Below are 15,937 nucleotides of genomic sequence, written 5' to 3'. Positions count from 1 at the left end.
GCTTGATCAGTAGTGACACAGAGAAACCCTTTCGTGTGTTCCTCTACGCATTTATTGATTTTATGACTCTTTTTGTTCATAAAAACGACAGTTACTGCAGCTACAGATCGTAAATGGGCTATGCTGGGTTCCTATGCTTCCGATTAAACCTTCCCCTCAATCCTTGCGAGCTCTACCAGTTGCCCACATCAGTTTGACGACCCATCGGAACGTTCTGTTTGGACAGTGACACATCCGCATCAGTGAAGTCAACCTTCTCGCACACAGCCGCTTCAATAACAGTCGGATGATCCCCATTGGAAGTCAGTTTGGCCTCCAGCTTCTCATCATGAGCATTGACAATGTCATCGGGAAGTTTCGCTAGAGCTTGGTCAAGATCCTCAATGATGTCTCTCACATCCTCAGTTCCAACCGAGAATCGGATGAAAGCCTATGCACGACGGGGTAAGCAAGTCTTCTTCACAGTCAGAACAAAGCACTCACGGGTGTAATTCCGGCTTCACGCCTGTCTTTTTCGGGCATGATAACATGGGTGGAGTTCCAGGGATGAGTGGCTAGCGTCTTCGAATCTCCCACACTGGCCAGAATGTTAGCATTGGTGTCAACCAGTCCGACGCTTCGAGGCTTACTTTGTTTGATGTGAGATGACTCTCACGTGGTTCATCAGCATCTTGCTGGCAACGTCTCCACCCTTCGGACCAAATGCCAGAACGCCTCCGTACCCGTTCTTTAAGTACTTTTGCGCATTCTCGTAATATTGATTCTTCTCGAGGCCTAGAAGAGTGGTCAGACAAGCCAGAACTTCAAAAACGTAGCGTTTGCTGCCATCGTTGACATTTTATACTTACCAGGATAGTTGACCCAAGCAACTCTAGGGTGTGCTTCCAAGAAGCGAGCAATCTCAATTGTGTTCTTCGCGTGTTTCTCGCACCTCAAACTGAGCGTCTCCATTCCAATGAGGAGTTGTTGAGCTGATGCAGGGGCCAGAGTGGATCCGACTTCCATCAGGATATCGATTCTCATGGCCATGGCAAACGTAATATTTCCAAAAGCCTTCCAGTAAGAGAAGCTCATAGGACCTTCCTTCTTGATCATTCGTGGGAACCTTTCACCGGCTTTACCCCAGTCGAAAGTGCCACAGTCGATGATGACACCTCCAACCGTTGTGCCGTGTCCACCCATCCATTTGGTGGCTGAGTGCAAAATAATGTCTGCTCCGAAGTCGATAGGCTTGCACCAGATACCGCAAGCACCAAAGGTGTTGTCCACCTAAGTGGAGGGTCAGATATGAAGGTCACATCATCATGCCTGGGTAAGCTACTCACAACGAACGGTACGTTATTTTCATGTGCAAGCTCTCCTAGCTCTTTCAAGTCGGGAATGCTGCAACGAGGGTTTCCGATAGTCTCGACGAACAGCATCTTGGTTTTTTCGTCGATGTGCTTTTCGAACTCTTCGCGAGTTTCCTTTTTGGCCCACCTGATTGAGATACCGAGGCGAGGGAGAAGTGTCTTGAACAAACTATAAGTGCCTCCGTACAGGTTGATTGAGGCGACTACATTGTCACCCGCTCCAGCAAGACAGATGATGGTGTTGAAGATTGCGGCCTGTCCGGATGCGGTGGCAACAGCAGCAGTTCCACCTTCAAGAGCCGCGGCTCTCTTCTCAAAAACAGCGACTGTTGGCTAAAGCGGAGTATGTAAGCCGTTGGACCTAGAAATCTGCACTCGGAGACTTCTCACGTTGGAAATTCTGCTGTAAAAGTAGCCGGCACCCTCCATAGCACACACCCTCTTTGCATGGGCGCTGTCGGTGAAGATAAAGGACTTGGCAGAGGACTGTCAGCAATTTCACGTTGAGATTGGACACAGCTCCACTCACCACGCTGTTGTAAATCGGCACCGCCCGAGCATGCGTCTCTCGGTCTGGTCGGTGACCTGCATGGACCTGGAGCGTATCGTATCTTAGCCCATCGTCAAATCTCTCGACCTTGTAAGGTTGAAAAGGGTCGTCGATCTCCAACGACCTCTTGGCCGGAGTGACGGTGGTGGTGAGTGGCTCGTCGCGAATTGGTTCTCCCATGATAGCGATGATTTGTGGTATTCTTTTCCTTTGTGTGAGAAGAAACTTTTCGATCATGCAGTGTGCAGCACCGTCAAAGTTATTCAACTTCATGTATCATCATCAACTGGTCCGTCGGAGAGTTGCCTAATACGGAAATGGTGCGCTCGGTCAACTGCGCTTTAGGAATGAAACCGTGAAATTCTGCTAGACTGGCTATCGCCGAAGATACACTAAGGCACTCTGAATGGCAAACTTCGTCTCATTAAGCTCAGTTGTCAAACTGTCAAAGTCGACTGCCTGCACCTCGAAGGGAACTTTCTCCCCATTCACGCATCCTCCCGAGCCCTCGCCAACATTGCATCGCTATCTTCAGCCGAAGTCTCAGTATGGGATCCTTGTTCGACACGGAGTCTTTGCTGCTACCAGCATTGGTGCACATCGATGTCGTTCGATCACCGTTATGGGCGTTGGCATCGTTGATCGTCATCGGTGGCCTGAGTCTGATGTTCTATCATATCTTTCAGTCTGAGAAGCAAATACTGGCTCCTGGCGTTTTGGTTGTTGGCGGGAATGACAAGAAGAGCATACAACAAAACAGGGAGCGATTTCGAGAAAATGCCAAAGAGATGCTTGAGCAGGGTTACAAGATTGTATGCAGCCTGTGCTTGCTTCTACGTAGCAGACTTCTAATACTTCACAGTCTGGGGATGGATTCTTCTATGTACCAAGCCCACTTGGAGAGCGCTTGATGATACCTACCAAGTATCTTGAAGAGCTCAAGACTGCTTCAATTGACCATGTCGACTTTGTGGCTACTTTCATTGAAGTAAGATCCAACAAAATGGTGAATGAGTGCCTTCTCCAGTACTAATAAACATATCAGATGTTTGAGGGCAAGTACACTACAATGGGAAGCCGGTCTACACTTCACCCTCGTGTTGTCAAGGCACAATTGAACCATCACCTTGGTACGTATATCTCTCAGCCAAGCAACCATATTCATTTGCTGAGAACAGGAATAGCGGATGTGATGCCTGCTGTTCAAAGAGAAATTATAGACGCATTCAATGACACATTTCCCACCTGCGAGGGTATGTTTTCCAAATTCAACATCTTGCTTTGAGATCTGACTGGCATAGAATGGACCCCCGTCCCCGTTGTGGAGGTCCTCACCCAAATTGTGGCGAGGGTTTCCAGCTGCATGTTCGGGGGAACGACATTGTCGCATAACAAGGAATGGGTCCAGTCATCTATTCAGTTCGCTATCGACGGTTTTATCGGGGCTCAAAAGCTAAAGAAGTATCCCGAGTTCTTGAAGCCAGTTGTAGCACGATTCATCCCCGAGATTCAGAATATTTCGAATCACTATGCTGCTGCCGAAGCTGCAGCTATTCCGCTACTTGAGGCTCGTCAGCGGACCGGGGAGAAAGCAATGGACTTGCTATACTGGATGGCCGAGCAAGCCAAAGGCGAGGAAAAGGACCTAAAGTTCCTCGCAAGCATTCTTCTAAAAGTCAGCTTCGCTGCGATACACACAAGCGCTGCTGCGCCGGCACAACTCATCTACGATTTATGCGAGCGACCCGAGATAATTGAACCGTTGCGACAGGAGGTAATCAATTGCACCGGATCGGACGGGTTTATCGACAAGTCCGGTTTCTTAAGAATGAACAAGATGGACAGCTTCATGAAAGAGAGTCAACGCTTCAACCCTCTGCTTCTAAGTAAGGCCAACCCTCTTCGTTTTCATGGCTTTCCGACTAATCGGATTGCAGTCACCTTCGAACGTGTAGTGCATCGGCCATTCAAGCTGTCGTCGGGTTTCACCATTCCCGCTCATACAACCATCGGGATTCCAACACAGGCAATAACCATGGATGAGTCTGTTTATCCTGACCCCGAAACATTTGACGCATTCCGGTTCAGCAACTTGAGAGAGAAGCAGCCAGAGCTGGATGGTCGAGCACAGTACGTCGCGTCAAACCCGGCATCGCTGAGCTTCGGATACGGGCGTCACGCGTGTCCAGGACGCTTCTTTGCTGCACAAGAGATAAAGGCCATAATGGCGCATTTGCTCATGACTTACGACATGCGTTTTGCGCAAGGTCAAAGTAGGCCTGAAAGCTTGCGCGCTGAGACTCAATATTTGCCAAACCCAGTGGCGACAATTGAGTTCAAAAAGCGTTTGCTGCCCGATCTTAGTAGATAGATTCCAATGCAAAGATTTCCAGAAGCCGTTCTAGTTCAAACTCAATTGTACATGAATATCACACGTTTACTCTGCCCACTACATGGGATGATCTACTGTTTATTTGATGTTTGTACCACCACACCATGAGAAGGTTGCCATCCGGGTTTGCCCCAACTCTTTGGCTATGTTGGGATAGAAATATTCCCTGTAATGACGGTTATCTACTGTGCAGTCATTCTACGAAACAATGACAATTGTTTCCTTACGGATTACTTGAAAGCTGCCAAGAGCCTTATGAGGAAATGAGTTCTTTCTTTCACGTTGTGTTCTGTGTTCAGAATCGGTTGACTTCCTAGTTAAGAAGATACCGAAAATGTCATGCAGTATCCGCGCACACCGTCCGACTCGATGTAGCCACGTGGGGAAGCGGTCAGCTCCGTCTGGGACAAGGTTTTGACGGCCTCCGAGTGACAGCGAGGTGGATTTACGGGCAGTACATTGTGATCAAAATGGACGTTCCGCGGGGGGATAAGGGATGCACCGGATCGACTATTTAGTGGAGAAGCCGTTGTTGCATCCCACCGGCACAAGTGCGGGCGCGTAGAAAGTATCAGGCCATGCTTCGGTTTTAATCAACAGGCCGCGAAATGGTGCTGAGACCGCGTTCAGTGGATATATCGGCAAGTTTTCAATGCGAAGGCGGTTGAGGGTCAAAAGCCCCTCATTCCAAACTGTTGCATTCTTCTGCGTCGGCAAAGACGACTCAGACAAAACCGGATCTGTCCGTGTTGACACAGAGTGGTACTCGTCACGCAATTCTCTCCGAGTGCCACGAATACATGTGCGCCACTGGCTTCGTTTTCGCCAAGCTTTGACCGTTGCAAGGGGTCGGGCCGGGAGACACCCCCTAATAGACTTTCTGTTTAGAACTCTAAAATCAGGGCACCCTTCTCGCTCGCCCTCTTTACGGGCTGTCCCATACACGGACTCATCCCAACTTGTGTTGCACGTGTTGACTCGCGGGTTAACTACGGTATTCTGCTCGAGGGAAGCGGGTAAAGGGCCGGGAAGAGGCGCATTATTTCATTGCGTATGCTTTTTGCTGAAGCCTGAACCTGAGGGAAGGATAGAATAAAGTTCGAGGTGTTACATGGACTCGGGACCAGGGACTTGATTAGCGTTGCAACGGTCTCCATATCGGATACTGAAGCAGATGGGGGCCACAAGCGATAAGTCGCTCCACGATGTCCAGTCCGATGTGCGCCCTAATCGTCACGCTCGTCGGGGAGGTGTGAGTGGGTAGTCTCGTTCTCAATGGATGAGTGCTCGTGTATTCGTTATTCGTGTCTCAGCAATACTATCGTCCTAATCCAGCTGTCATCGCCCCCAGCGTTTCTTGTAAGTCTCGAATTCTCAGCCCAACGGGTCTTAAGGCATTCTGATGAGACTCCCAATTCTCCCTTGCTGCATGCGATACCAGCCCCTCCAAGAAAACGTTCATATGCCTTGCTTGAAGTAGAATCAGGAATCCAAAAACTTCGAATCGTTCCTGGACAGAGTCAATCTGAAACTGCCCGATATGAATTGGTAACCAGCGATGCGCGTGTCCATGCAAATCCAGTTGCGATGAGTCCCGCTCGTATGAGGAAGACATGAAATTCGTTTCCCATACAGACGCTATGTCTTCCAACATGCCAATCATCTTCTCAATCAAGAGTATTAAGAAGGTCATGACTCTAGAAGGGTTGCGGCATGAGCTACATTGCAGCAGGGCGTGGCATTGTGATATCGACTTCTTGAGAGAGTTCAGTGATCTCTCTGCTGAGCAAAGACTGTTGAGTTTGGTATGACCTTGAACCTTTTCAAGGTGACCCAAAGTGACTCCCATGCAGCGGCATGGAGACGCTTGATGAGTTCGTGTCCTGTCTCTGGTCGTTGACGTTTCTCGTGGTTGGCGAATTTCCATTTTTGGGTCAATCTTTGATGAGAAAGGAGTTGAAGATCGCCCATTAGAAGACATATTTGTCGTGGGTCTTTTCGGGGATGGTAGAGATTCCTCCATCCGCTTCCTCTTGTTTTGTTGTATTGCGTCCCATTCAGCATCTCCTAGATGTTATTAGTCTTTGCATGCCATGATGAAGCATTAAACTCACCTGAAGTCGCGCTTGTGTTTGCAAAGCTACTCTCTCGAGTATTAGATCTGTTCTCTGATGATGAACTGGACGCGAAAACACTGTCTAGTGTGAGTTCTCTCTCATCATGCTCTGATAAGGCAAGGTCGGCTTCGAGCAGTTCGTCCATATCAAATTCCTGGAAGCTTGACTCGATATACTCCGGCAAAGCTAGATCAGGGAACTCCGGGGGCACAGATACCGCTTGGTCCGTGGGCAAAGCGTTGGATGAGTCGCTTGAGTCTGTCGACAAGTGAGTTGTTATGCTTGGGCCGTGGGTATCCCTGTTCGTGGGCAGTCGAGAAATCATAGGCGCAATATTATGCCTTGCTTCCTTCGTTACGTTCTGATCCAGGAGTTGGCTTGATATAGAAACTTTGGCGTCTTCCAAAGGTGTGCGGGGTAGAATCATTAAATCTTCCGAGCTTGACGGTGTTGGGGCTCCAAATGAAGAGACCCTTTGAGCAGTCGAAGTTCTCCCTGTCTTGCGCCGCTTGGGTTGAGACGCGTTGGTGTAAGTGCATACGAGATTGCGATCTCTGCAACGTTGGCAACCAAATCTATGGCCAGTGCATTTCAACTAGAGAGAGCTGGTCAGCGTTACTCTTTCAAGTCGTTATCTTCCACGCGCATCACTTGCCTTCTTAGCCCGGCACCCATCACACGCAAAGTGACTTGGATTCTGACCCGGAGCTGGCGGTTGATTTGTGCTCGATATGCAGACCACCTCCCCATCTCGATCTTCGGTTCGAAGAGTTGCGAACATGACTTCGTTCGGTCTCGCTCTTTTCTTTGGGCAGATTGCCGACAACGTTGGGGAGAAAATGACAACCGAGACCGAAGACAAGAGATGAATGTTCACAATGTCCCATCACCTACATATAAGACGCATCAAGAATGAGTACGGTCGAGAGCACAGTAAACCTAGGGAACCTTGTCTTTTAATGTGACTCCAGCCAAGTACGTGTCGTATGTTGCAGGCGAGGCGCATACAGCTACGAACTCTATTGCTAGTCGTGAACTTTAAACAGCCTGTCTTTCGCCTGGCCCGGAACGTGAGATGCGGAAATGAGATGGGCATTTCTGCATTTATTCTACAGCTCTTCCCTTGTGTTCCAGTGGTCTGGGCTGGGCTTGAAACGAGGGCAGCCCACTTAGCGAAGTGGCATCGTGCTTTGACTAGAGCTTTGACAAGTTCCCGAACATAGTGTTGATAGCCGACCGATTTTGTGGGCTAAAGATGGCAACAAGAAGGGTTTCGGTGACGGCGATCGTTCCAGAAGTGAAGTGGCGAACGAAGTTTGGAAACCCGTTTTTCTTTGCCATGCCACAGTTGCTCAAATTGGATCCCTCTTGTCTTGGCACGCCGCAATAGCTTCGGATTTGTGATCTGAAGTTTAGCTCTGTCAAGTTCCGGACCGAACCCCTGGTCCCTTGAAGTTTAACTTTCCAGACCCATGTGGTCTCAAGACGACCATAAACAGTAAGACCCTGAAGATCGGTCACAAACGCGCGCAGTGAGTTCAATTCAAGACACAAGGATCACGCCTGGAAGTTGAGAAGCCGCCGCGGACATCCGAAGCCCTGGTCGTCACCTGCTCCGTGCTTAACCCTGCCTCAATTAAATGAAACTATCCACTCACGGTTGTCAATCATTGCAACAGCGCTCACCGCCGTTTTTATCATGTCTATATTGATTGGACTACAGAAAACAGCAGCAGTGGTAACAGACCCTCGGCATGGCATCCTCGGATGAGGGAGGCAGGGAGTACGTCGATAAAGGTAAGAAGCCGATAAGTACGATCTCCTCGCCCCGCGCGACGCTGACTCTCGGCGGACCCCAAGTCACAAGAGTTCGGGTACAAGAGACGGATTGAGGCATATTGCCGTTGATGGCGAGACAGGGGGGCAGTGGAAGAGGACGAGGCGAAATCGATCTTCCCCATGGGCAGAAGCTGAGAGCGGCGGGGAAGTGTCCGGATGACAGAGACCCGCACCGGTCGGAAAGTAAGTTTCTCGTCTCAAGAGATCGAAAGAACTGTTCCGGAGCTGACACTCCTCGAATCTTTCTCTCGGAATCATATCTACTTCAGATAACAGAATAATGTCACCAGGTACTGAGACTTGACCTCAAGGGCTGATAGCGTCACAGTCTTGTGTACTTATGGCGGCTTGCAGACATCAAGTCTGATCTCCGCTGTTGTACAAAGAGGGATGCTCTGCGAGACTCTCCCAAAATCCAAGTTCAAAATTCCAAGGATCCAGGCTCAACCCGAAATCCCATGGCTCAGAATCATTGGAAGGATTAGTTTCCTTCCGCGAACTGATGTACTTACTTTGCGAGTCCTCCATTTGTATGCGGTCGAGAAATCGTTGAATGGTATCCGCAGCTGCCGAGAGCACCGTAAAATTCGGCTCTCCAGGCCGAATTATAGTTCCCATCTCAATTTCAGCAACGAGTACCCCTAGATCTTGTAAAGTTCTGTTCTTTGGGATCTTGAATAGTGTCACGAGACTTGGCTGTTTCAGCATGGCTAGTAACGCTATACCGACAGCGGGAAGTCCATAGTGCGCAACCTCAATAGAGTTAGATCGAACTTTGTGATTCGAAGGTCGAAACCTTACCTTCCATACTGTACTTGTTCCAGAAGAGACGGCCTGATCCCTAAGCACGACCGCTTCTACGACTAAAGACAGAATCTCTTGAGCGAGTTCAACAATGATCTTGTCCGGTTCTGGCGGGGACTTGAGACAGACAAGTTGCGTAAGAAACAGGATGTGAAGGTAATTGAGACGCGCGCTTATGAGAAAATCGCGTTCAAATGGAGTTCTGTCTGATCGTTTCATGCTCCCTTCCAGCCGAAGGGAAGGGGGTAACAGCATCCATTGACTTTGAGCACGCTCTCGTATCAATCTGCGCGGTTAGCCATGAAAGTATTGAAAGATGCAGTCTGTATTGAGGAACCCTGCTTACTTTATTTTTTCCATGCATATATCTCGACAGTCGCCAAACAACATAGCTAGGATATCCTCTTTGAGGGAGGCGCATTGTGCGGACCAACGGGTGTCTGCTCTGTAGCAAGCCTGTGCATCTTGTGTCCAATCTTCCGTCTTGTCAGGCGTTGGTTGACCCAATTCCTCCGAGTCAAGAATCAGTCGTCCTTGAGGAACTTGGAGATGACAGAATCTTTTGCTCAGCCTTGGAGAGCGACCCAGAAAGATGGAAAAGTTCTTATCGGCCGAGTAAATGCGGGCGAAAGCGGTTTTCCTGAGCTCGACTAGGAAGAAGGGTGCACAAACAGGTCCTGACGGCTTTTGGTGATAACCAAGAGCAGTAATTGATGCTATAACATCTCCAAGCCTTCTCCAAGCCGAATAAGCTGCGAGATGCATTAGTTGCGTATCTATGGAGGTTCCGAGCTCATTATACCTACACTGAATCCCAAGAACGTATGAATGAGCGATGAAGTTTTCGTATTGTGCAACGAGCTGGAGGTCATTCAGGCAGTCTAGAGATATACATATCTCTGCCAAAGCATCCGAAACCTTGATTGCTAGTCCAACAAGCTGTTGTCTTCGCACATCTGATTTGTACAAAGATGGGAAGAAGGGCACCTCCATTGTAGCTCGGATCACAGCTGCGAAGAAGATCCCCACCGTTTCCCATCGCAGGTTCTGGCCTACGAACTGAGCCGTGAAGTCTGAAATGGAGCAACCTAGACTGATTTCAAGTGTCCGCCTCGAGTTTCGAAGTAACGAATGAGTGAGTGAATGATGCCACCAGTCATGTTTGTCGGTCTCTCCTTCCAGGATGGTGCCCAGGGCTCGGGAGCATTCATCCACGAAAGGTTCAGCAAGAGCTAGATTGGCGCCTGTAGCACGCCAGAAGCTAATCAAATCTTGCATAGCATTCAACGGAAAACTTTGGAAGACATGTCTCATCAAGTCCACTGTGTTTTTGACAATTGGTTCCTCGTCCAAATAGATAGTATTGGGCGCAGCTTCTGGCCCAAACTGTACACTTCTGGTTGCAGTTCTTTCTGGGCTGTCGTTCGCATCTTGTATCAGGTGACTGAAGATGGAAATGTGACTAGACGCTCCCAGAAATCCAGGGTTCGGGTTCAAGGGACGAGTTGGAGTTGATGATGCAGGCGAATCCTCCAGTGGTTGGTAGCTTTCAGTGAGTTTTTAGCGACTATTGACCAGATGACACTTCCCAGTACCTACCGAGCCGTTTTTGAAGATAAGAATGATGGCGAAAGTGTCTCATTTCGCTTCCTTTTGAAAGGTGTCGCGCGATAGACACAGACATCTTCTCGGTTGTTTGTGACGCACCGGGCGCAAGCGGGCCGCTCATGGCCGCAAGCCAGTTTCGCCGTTCGACACGGGTCACATGCCGCTAGCCGTGGCGTCATATTATTCGTTCAATGACACAATAAATCGTTGAGTTCGTCCGTTTGAGAAAGTCCCAACGTGTTTGGCCAACGGAGTATTTGGGAACTCCGACGAAGTTCTTCATCAGAGTAAGATCACCCCGATAGTCGGTAGTGGGGTTCAGCATCCCTTGTTTCTCCGCACTCGGAGAGTAAGTGATGGATTCGGAGTACGGAGTAATCGCGGAGTAATCTACCCAAACGAATTTCGATTACGGAGTGCGACGCACAGCGTCATTCTGTGACTAAAATTATCTAAAAATAACATGGGAGAAAATTCAGTCCATTTGCATAAAATCTAATGTTGTTGACGAGCCGATTGGTTTGGTCGGGCAACGGATGTTCAGAATAGGCAGTCATCGTTATTTTTCGGATGAGATACGAAAATTCTCCCTGGCGATAACGTCTTCGTATTCTTTACGATATCGTTCTACTCAGCCGCGTCACCTGGAAAAGGGCGAAAAGTTCTTCGAAACACGGCTGCGAATGATTTGGCTCGGAAATCTCAGGTACTTTCTTTTCTGAAGCAATGTTCTGGGCAGACTCCCATCACGAGAGACTGTCTCCCAGGCGTGACACTGGCCACTGTAGAAGATCCTGGGCTTCTGGTTCTGTGCGTTCGCAAACCCCAGCCATAATGTGATCTGCCCATCCATCAGCAGGCCATCCGTGCTCTAACTCCTTGAGCACGACTGCAAAACAAGCCAGAATTGCCAATGAAAGAGATTCTCTCTTCCGAAGCTGGTCTAGAAATCGCTCCGGAATCCGGTATAGCCAGCCGAGAGGGCTAGCGTGATGTGCAGCATCAGGTAACGCTGGATTACTCTCGTTTTCCAAAGCAGATGGTTCCATCACAATGAAGAACACTTCCAAATCATCCAACGCAACGTTGTAAGCCGCCCTGACCCCAATGTCGGATATCTGCTGAGCTCGGCGTCGTAGCATTTGAAAATGGTATTTGTACCCAGCGTCGGCTCCGTATTCCGAAGATTCTAGTGGTATTGAGACGTTCGTTGCGGCTTCAGGGGGCGTATTTGTGCTTTCGCTGTCTTCGTTGTGGGATCTGATCGATTGCACCCCTCGCAAGAGCCCGAGAAAGTCAGATCCAGCTTGGTCGCTGAATGCGATGTATTCTCCTGGTCTTGGACCCAAAGCTAGATTAATTAGACCGATCAAAATTGCCGAAGTGTGCACAACTTCGTAGTTGCTATCGTTGATGCCTTGCAGCAGCATGGTAGAACCTTGGATTCCAAGAACATGGTGTCGTTCGGCTTGGGCTAAGAGATCTTGTTGTAAAGGATGGAGACGGACTTTGTGCAGCGCAGCGAACGCCAGCATGAGATGAAGAAGGTGTGGATATTGGCAAGCAAGCTCTGGCAGCCGGACAAGCCAAAAGCGTTTCCCCTTATCGTCATGAGCCAAGGTCGAGGCTGTCATTGTGTGGTAGTGGTGCATCAGCTCCATGTCAGCATAGCTCAGCATAGGATGCGAAGATGCGTGTGGAGCAGACCGAGCCATGGAATTTTCCATCATTGCTAATCGATGGGATATGATTTCCAGTTGTTTGGACTGCTCGGCCAGTATGCCTAGTAGGCTAATCGAAATACCATTAGTCTGGGTCGAGTTCGAGAGACCTGGGCTTTGTGTGCGCGTGGTGTTTGTTTGAGATAAGACCTCTGTTCCAAAACGGCATTTCATGCACTTCGATGCACCATCTCCTTCATGTCGTTCCAATCGAAAGCTGCAGTCGACCTCCCTGCGTACACAGTTGAGACAGCTTGGCCTAGCTTCATCGCACTTGATTTTCCTCCTCTTGCACTCTTGACAACCCAATCGGGACTTTTTATGAGGCCGCCTATGTTTAACAGTGCCTTCTGATGAGCTCATTGTGGAAGACTTGGAGTACTAGACGCCACTAGAATGGTCGGATATCGTTGGTGTTCGGGATTAGGCTCGGACGAGAACGGTGAATGAGTGGTCGGTAACGGTACTCCAGCGGTGAGATCTGAACGAGAAATCCGCGGACTCTATGCGAGCGCCCAGACAGATGGAGCTTAAATATTTTGACCAAGAGGAAGTGGCGGCCCGCTATGGGTGACCTAGATCTCAATCTCCGGGAGACGGCACATTGCACTCCACAGCCAGGTCAAATCCAGTGGCGCGGTTCACGCATGACGCCTGAATCGGTCTTTCCCACCCCATCCCGTCCAACGATACCGCATCCGTGCCACTGAACCCTGCCACAGTCACTTGTTCTAGAATGATTGCGGCATTGAGAAAAAGCCGACTCTCGGGTACCCACATATAAGCAGTAGTCACTGTTGCCTGCCTTATTGAGCGTATTGGCTCGTACAGCGCGCTTAGAATACGCTCTCAAGCCAGGATGCTGTATGTATGGACTCGTCGACCACAGTTTCTTTGATCTCACTATGATGGATGACGGCATTCAGTTCCTCACTTTCAAAATGGGTCGATTCAGCTATTCTAATTGGATCAATGCGAAATAATCATGTCCAAGATTGGTTTCTCGGCAGCGCTTCATCAATTCGTATAAATCTCTGACGGCTTCTCGTTTTCATGGCTTAGTCTGAGGTAGCCATCGCTCAACATTCATTCGTTTTATCACTGATTGTCACAAGAATCATGGTGTCTACAGCGAAAGTTCTCGTGGCAGCTTTTGCTTTAGCCGGCGGCACTCTGGCTAATGCGTGCAAGTGTGTAAGTGAAGACCAACTTTCGGCGTTGTCATTTCGCATCAGATATGAACTATGATGCTTAACACAATTGTGTTGACCCGGATACAGGCTCCTTCGGATACTTGCTGGCCATCATTGTCAGAGTGGGAATTCTTCAATCAGACCATCTCCGGCAAACTCATTCGCACCGTTCCGCTCGCATCCGTGTGGTACAAGTCCGAGCCGAACTACAACGAAGATTCCTGCAATACCGTTCTTTCCAATTGGACAACCTGGGCGCTTCATTCCTCGGATCCAGCCAGTGTGCCCTCCTCGCCTTCCCTGAAAGGCTGCGAGCCAATCTACCCCAACGGAACCAGCATCAACGGGGATCCTGATGCCGGTAGCAAGGGCTGTTCTTTAGGCGCTCTGCCTCCTTACGTTGTCAATGCAAGCGACTCTGGCGACATTCAGAGGGCACTTGCATTCGCAAAAGATCGTAACCTCAGGCTGGCTATCAAGAACACGGGGCACAATGGCTCTGGCAGGTACGCGCTCATTGATCAATGAAAGACCCTCGATTCATCTTTGAATATAGAAACCTAGGAGTCGGAAGCTTGTCGTAAGTTCTTCTCTGCCGCCGATCGTTCACCTGCACGGCATTGCTCACACATTCTCAACAGGATATGGACGCACAACATGAAGCAGACCCAATTTCATAAACAATTTAAGTCTCTCTCCTGCCCCGCGAACTCTACGTGGAAAGGTAGCCAAATGGCTATCACTATTGGAGCCGGTGTCCAAGACGGCGAGCTTTACGATTTTGCACAGAAGAACAATGTGGTGGCCGTGGGCGGCACGAACATGGTATGAATTCTCTCGAGAACGTCTTCAAGAGTTCTGGCTAACAGTTGCTATGAAGGACGTTGGTGTCGTCGGGTGGGCTACCGGAGGAGGACATGGCCATCTGACTGGAGAGTATGGCATGGGCGCAGACAGCATTCTCGAAGCCTCAGTCGTCATCCCCAATGGTGATTTGATCACAGTCAACGCGTGCCAGAATGAGGACATTTACTGGGCGATTCGTGGAGGCGGAGGTGGTACCTTCGGCGTCATCGTCAACATGACAGTCAAGGCATACCCTGTGCCAGATATGATCTTGCTTGGCCTCAATGTGTCCGCTAACAATGGTACATCAACTAAGAATTGGTGGAAGTTCGTGGCAAAGCTGCACACTCTGCTCCCTGGACTTCAAGACCAAGGAATCAAGGGTTACTACACCATCGGAGGGCCCCCTTCGAGCGCGACAGTTGGCATGGCCGGCTCACTCTTTGCTTGGAATATGTCAAACGAAACTGTTGCAAAAGCAGTCGCTCCCATTCGAGACCTCATCTCGAATTCGAGCGGTGTTGTGAGCGGCTCTGTTCAGGTCGTACCGATTCCATCCTTCTACGGCCTTCTTACCGGCATCAAGATTCCGGATCACGCCGGGGGATCTGGGATTTCTGCCGCAAGACTCATCAGTCGGAAGGTTGTCACCGAAAACGAGAATGTACTCGCCGAGGTTTTGGAACAGGTTGGCCCTCAGGCCATCGCGCCAACAGTGAGCACCCCGTGCCTTCATGCTCGTTTCTACCAATTTTTAAAGCTAACCATCACTCTGAAGGACGGAACCTTGAATCCTTCCATGTCTGGAACCATGACGATCAGTCAAGTTCCCGTTGACAATGCGCTGAACCCTGCGTGGCGCGATTCTGTGGTTCATCTCATCACTTCCCAGTCATGGACGGACTCCACGCCAAACACCACTGTGTCTGCGCTGGTCAACGAGATGACATACAACAAGTTGAACGTTCTACGAGAGTTAAATCCGGAGACGGGAACCTATCTGAACGAGGTCGGTTGCCCTGATTTGTGTCCTATTGTCTATCCAATTCTTTCGTCATCCTTCTAGTTCTTTCTCTCTGAAGCTATCCGTGAAGTCTGTTGCTAATTCTTGTTTTCTACTTTCATAGGCAAACGTAATTGAGCCTGGTTGGCAATGGTCTTTCTTCGGAGCCAATTATGGACGACTTCGTAGTATCAAGGTGAAGTACGATCCTGAGGGGCTTTTGTGGTGCCCGCAATGTGTTGGAAGCGAGGAATGGATAGAGAGCGAGGACGGTACCTTCTGCAGAGCTTCGAAGCCGTTCTAGGCGTTGTCCAAGCTTTGCCCACGAGAAACCAGCTTTTTGATTCCTTTCTATCTGAGGTGCTACGCCACCTAGACAATTTAGATCAACATTCTACCAACATTATTAATACAATATTTCCTACACAACTTCGACTGGGACAAATCTCAGTGGGCTCTGCAAGTCTCTCTGGGGGTGAATGCGCTCTCCAACGAGCACTTCCATAACACCC

At 49.4% G+C, this 15,937-nt stretch overlaps 5 protein-coding genes across 5 annotated transcripts; 2 read left to right on the top strand and 3 right to left on the bottom strand.

The window, feature by feature from the left end:
* Window positions 1-172: 172 nt before the first annotated feature.
* Window positions 173-2,082, bottom strand: GCG54_00010645 (Homocysteine synthase; the record flags this gene model as incomplete). Its single annotated transcript, XM_045410565.1, has 7 exons — window positions 173-430; window positions 484-577; window positions 630-774; window positions 849-1,269; window positions 1,326-1,685; window positions 1,743-1,838; window positions 1,882-2,082. The coding sequence occupies 7 exons, from the start codon at window positions 2,080-2,082 to the stop codon at window positions 173-175; spliced, it is 1,575 nt and encodes a 524-aa protein (XP_045258133.1).
* Window positions 2,083-2,450: 368 nt separating this feature from the next.
* On the top strand, window positions 2,451-4,273 carry GCG54_00010644 (Ent-kaurene oxidase P450; the record flags this gene model as incomplete). Its single annotated transcript, XM_045410564.1, has 6 exons — window positions 2,451-2,714; window positions 2,765-2,890; window positions 2,948-3,032; window positions 3,087-3,155; window positions 3,204-3,788; window positions 3,840-4,273. The coding sequence occupies 6 exons, from the start codon at window positions 2,451-2,453 to the stop codon at window positions 4,271-4,273; spliced, it is 1,563 nt and encodes a 520-aa protein (XP_045258132.1).
* Window positions 4,274-8,607: 4,334 nt separating this feature from the next.
* Window positions 8,608-10,841, bottom strand: GCG54_00010643 (uncharacterized protein; the record flags this gene model as incomplete). Its single annotated transcript, XM_045410563.1, has 3 exons — window positions 8,608-9,340; window positions 9,401-10,600; window positions 10,654-10,841. 3 exons carry the CDS (start codon window positions 10,839-10,841, stop codon window positions 8,608-8,610), a joined length of 2,121 nt encoding a protein of 706 aa, XP_045258131.1.
* A 567-nt stretch (window positions 10,842-11,408) lies between these two features.
* On the bottom strand, window positions 11,409-12,092 carry GCG54_00010642 (uncharacterized protein; the record flags this gene model as incomplete). Its single annotated transcript, XM_045410562.1, has 2 exons — window positions 11,409-11,659; window positions 11,690-12,092. The coding sequence occupies 2 exons, from the start codon at window positions 12,090-12,092 to the stop codon at window positions 11,409-11,411; spliced, it is 654 nt and encodes a 217-aa protein (XP_045258130.1).
* Window positions 12,093-13,502: 1,410 nt separating this feature from the next.
* On the top strand, window positions 13,503-15,729 carry GCG54_00010641 (FAD-linked oxidoreductase patO; the record flags this gene model as incomplete). The annotated part of the gene is made up of 5 exons (XM_045410561.1): window positions 13,503-13,577; window positions 13,664-14,082; window positions 14,218-14,401; window positions 14,457-15,458; window positions 15,550-15,729. The coding sequence occupies 5 exons, from the start codon at window positions 13,503-13,505 to the stop codon at window positions 15,727-15,729; spliced, it is 1,860 nt and encodes a 619-aa protein (XP_045258129.1).
* Window positions 15,730-15,937: the final 208 nt, after the last annotated feature.

This window comes from Colletotrichum gloeosporioides (assembly GCF_011800055.1).
Source record: "Colletotrichum gloeosporioides strain Lc1 chromosome Unknown consensus_89, whole genome shotgun sequence".
Lineage (NCBI taxonomy): Eukaryota > Fungi > Ascomycota > Sordariomycetes > Glomerellales > Glomerellaceae > Colletotrichum > Colletotrichum gloeosporioides.
Note: the sequence above shows the minus strand (reverse complement) of the source record. Positions and strands in the feature narration are given on the sequence as shown.